The sequence below is a fragment of the Morone saxatilis genome, unplaced genomic scaffold, assembly GCF_004916995.1.
Source record: "Morone saxatilis isolate NCDOM2014 unplaced genomic scaffold, NCSU_SB_2.0 Contig22, whole genome shotgun sequence".
Classification (NCBI taxonomy): Eukaryota; Metazoa; Chordata; class Actinopteri; family Moronidae; genus Morone; species Morone saxatilis.
The window spans coordinates 248777-252396 of record NW_023339785.1 but is presented as its reverse complement, the minus strand read 5'-3'; the positions used below and the strand labels follow the sequence as shown (position 1 = coordinate 252396).

Below are 3620 nucleotides of genomic sequence, written 5' to 3'. Positions count from 1 at the left end.
GTACAAACTGAGAACGATCTGATAAGTATGACTTAAACCAGCTCAGTGCGGTTCCTTTAATGCCAATATGCTCAAGTCTCTGTAAAAGAATATTATGGTCAATGGTGTCAAATGCGGCACTAAGATCTAATAATACAAGTACAGAGACAAGTCCATTGTCGGAAGCAATTAAAAGGTCATTATTACTTTAACCAGTGCTTTCTCTATGCTGAGAGAACTCGAAATCCTGACTGAAATTGCAAAAGTTTTCTCTAGTACATTGTTCTTTCATTCATCATAAAATGGACATTACGATTTTTACCTTTATTAAGAGGATTATGGCCGCATGTGAAAAATGTATTTGAGTATTAATAATTGTATTAATGCAGTAGGTAACTTTTATAGAAAATAACGTTGTCATATTTGCTGATTCCTTTCACAAAATTTTGACATTTTGAGACAGACCATCTGAAAATCTACTATCTTTCTTAGTTCTGATTGGTTGTGTTCATTGGGCCCAGTGGATTCTTGTAATTGCCATTGGGAGCACTAGAATGAACCAGAGGAACATTATTTTTTCACAGATTATCTATCTCATGTCTACTGTAAGGATCTAGTGAAAGTTTCAGAAAATATGACAAACAATATTATTATAAAAAGTTACCTTCTGCAGCTTTAATGTTAGGATTCTGATGTTAAGATCAAGTATGAAGATAACTTTCTTGGTTTTCTTTTTAATTTCAACTCAGAAGTGAAATCAATTTGTATCACGTGGCCCTAATCCTTCCCTCGAACAGCTTTATTTTTAATGTCCTATGGTGTAATTTGGATTGGGCAAATTCAGTAAAGCGTAGGGGGTCCTGCTTCACGCCAGCAAGAGGCGCTATTTCTGTAACTGAATAGAAGATCATCTTTCTTTTCTTTCATTCGAGTCTCTTGTTTGCTACAGCGGCTGCTAATACTCTCTCTCTCCCTCTGTGTGTGTAAGTGAGTGAGTGAGGCTCGAGACAGATCCAGCCAGTCAGACGCCAGCAGTTAAGAGGAGTGCGAGCCGCCTCTGCTCTGTAACCACTCAGCACCACTCTGAACGCTGCACTCGCTGTTGTGTTTCAGGACAGGCAGGGAAGCAGGACCCCGAGATACCCGGACGACCGGACCAGGGCCAGATCAGCTCAGAAGACACACCAGTGGACTGGTTAAGCATTAATTACTGCAAATAAGGAGCTTATTGTAGTCCAGTGGACTGTACACTGTGTTGCACACTGTTACACACTGTACATAGTACCGATGCCGGAGCTTTCTTCAAGAAGGAACCCTGAGCTTCAGTGAGGGATGGATCCGTGCCAGGGAAGCATGTAGGGGACAGGATCATTTTGGAACAGTAGAGACCTGCTGCTGTGACATTTTGACAAAGGTGTGGTGGTTGAACTCTGTGGCAGATCAAGTTTGGAAGGTGTTTTTGTTTCATTCTGTAAATAATATAAAATAATAAGATTCTGTGACCTGTGGTTGAGCTGTCCTGTAGAGCCTGTCTGCTCAGTGTGACTGCATGTGGAGCTGTGATTTTGTCATCCTGTTCATGTGCCATTCCCATTATTGTGTCCAGCAGCTGCAGCTCCACTGCAGCCTATCTGTGCTCAGTGTGTGTATCAGTGTGGGTTATTCACAGTGCTGCTATGCAGACTGACTGGAGCCACGCTCAGACAGCTCGACTGTAACCCCAATTCTGGGGCACAGGCCTGGACTGCTTGCACAGAAAGGAACCTTTACAGCTGAGGAAAAACTCCCTGCAAGTGTTGATCCAGAGGGACGACTCGTGCGGAATAGCAGATGTTACACAGCTTTGTGTCCTAATGTAGCAAGATTATTCAGGATGCTGCTATGCAGACAGAGTGGAGCCACAGAAAACCTGCTGGTGAAGTTAAAGTAACACACACAACTGTGCAGCTTCTGTTAGTGCAGTTAGTGTTACACAGCTGAAAGTTTGTCTTATTGAACCAAACTCACACTAGTTGAGTATGAGTACATTCTAAATTAAAGTCTCACATAGACTGGGACCAAAAGTTGTGTCAAAGTCCCCATTGACTTTCTTACAGTAATGAAGCAAATGCTTCCAGCAAGAGAAAGTTCAGAAAGATGACACTCAGTGAGTGAAATATTTTGTTGGACAGGCTTTAGTTCAGTTTAATTTACATTTTGCATATTGAAAATAAGATTTGTTGTTTCACTTCAGCTTGTTAGTTACACTAATTGTTGGAAAATGAAGAACCCTCATCCACTGACTAATACCTGGAATAGATCCATGAACAAAGACCCAGTACTGATCACTGCACCAGGCACTAACAAGAAGTTCAAGAGGAAGTCCCGGGAGCCTAAGAGGCTTTTCAGCGACCCTGAGCCTGAGAGGATGAAAACCTACCCAGCGGACATGTCTGATGTGGACTCTGTGGATGAGACAGAGGCTTGTAGTGTCAGCAGGTTGGCTCCATTACAGAGGCAGCTGATGATGTCACAGGAGGCGATGGCCAGCACTGCAGGGATTCTGTCAGGACTGCCAGAACGCAACGTAGCTCCAGCTCAGAGTGGTGCCTTAGACATGAGAATTGGGATTAATGTGCCTGCCATCACTTCTAAACCGTCCCAGTTACCTGCCTCTCCATTTTCTAACCCAGAGATCTCCCACTGGCCCACGGCCATCTCCCAGCCTCTGTCCAACAGACTCAAACTGGGCCTCCGCTCCACTTTCCCTCTGTCAACGTCTACCAGCAGCAGCCATAGCCACTCACCCAGCCAGCAGGCCTTCTCCCTGGATCCCCCTCAGTCAGGCCAGAGTGCAGCTCTCTCAGTCCCTAGAGCCTCCCAGACCTCCCAGTGTCACGATCACACGACGCCCCAGGTCCAGTCACCTAAGGTGAATGTATGGAGTGTCACTATTTTACCTATGAAATATCTATGATATATCTGTTTTGAAATTACAGCTGAAATAAATAATCAGTTTATTAATTACAGAGAATTAAGAAGCAACAATTTTGTAGTCTATTAATAGTTTAATTATTAAGTTCCAAACATTGACTGGCTGTTTTTTGTGTGAAGATTTGCAGCTTTTCTCTCTCTTGATGTCATTGTAAAATAATCATCTGTCTGTTAATCAGACAAAACAAGATATGTGTCACCTATGGGACTCACTATTCACTATTTTCTCTCATTTTATAGATTGAGTGGATTAATGGATTGAAAAATAATAAATAGATTAATCAGCAATTCAAATAATCATTAGTTATTAGTATATTACTGCATCTCACCTCTTTTCAGGTTTATCTTGTGCTAATCAAGGATGAAACGATGCTCAACTTATAGTTCAATTTGGGTTCAAAATTTGATTTTGATTTTAACAATGTAAGACTGAAGACCAATTATAACTGAAAAAAATATTTATTTTTATACACACGCAACATATTTTCTCTTATATTTTCTTTATGAAACAAAAGAGTCCTTTTTATTTCTGAGGTAGGGTATAAGCTGTCCAAAATAATGCATATTAGGGCTGCATGATATTATAAAAAAAAAAGGTCGAGGGAGACGACCACCCACCTAGAGCCAAAGGGTCTGTCCTAGGTTTCTGCCTCTTAAAAGACAGTTTT

General features: G+C 41.5%; 2 protein-coding genes across 2 annotated transcripts in view; one reads left to right on the top strand and one right to left on the bottom strand.

The window, feature by feature from the left end:
• Positions 1–1351, bottom strand: part of LOC118333910 (protein atonal homolog 8-like) — a 6995-nt gene extending 5644 nt beyond the window's left edge. The window contains exon 1 of the mRNA XM_035669730.1: positions 1265–1351. Within this exon, the coding sequence (XP_035525623.1) occupies positions 1265–1351 (87 nt within the window). The remainder of the gene's footprint in view (positions 1–1264) is intronic.
• On the top strand, positions 859–2891 carry LOC118333891 (protein atonal homolog 8-like; the record flags this gene model as incomplete). The annotated part of the gene is given in 1 exon segment (XM_035669706.1): positions 859–2891. A coding segment is annotated over 1 exon segment (652 nt), but the record flags the coding sequence as incomplete, so codon positions are not given.
• Between the last annotated feature and the right edge of the window lie 729 nt (positions 2892–3620).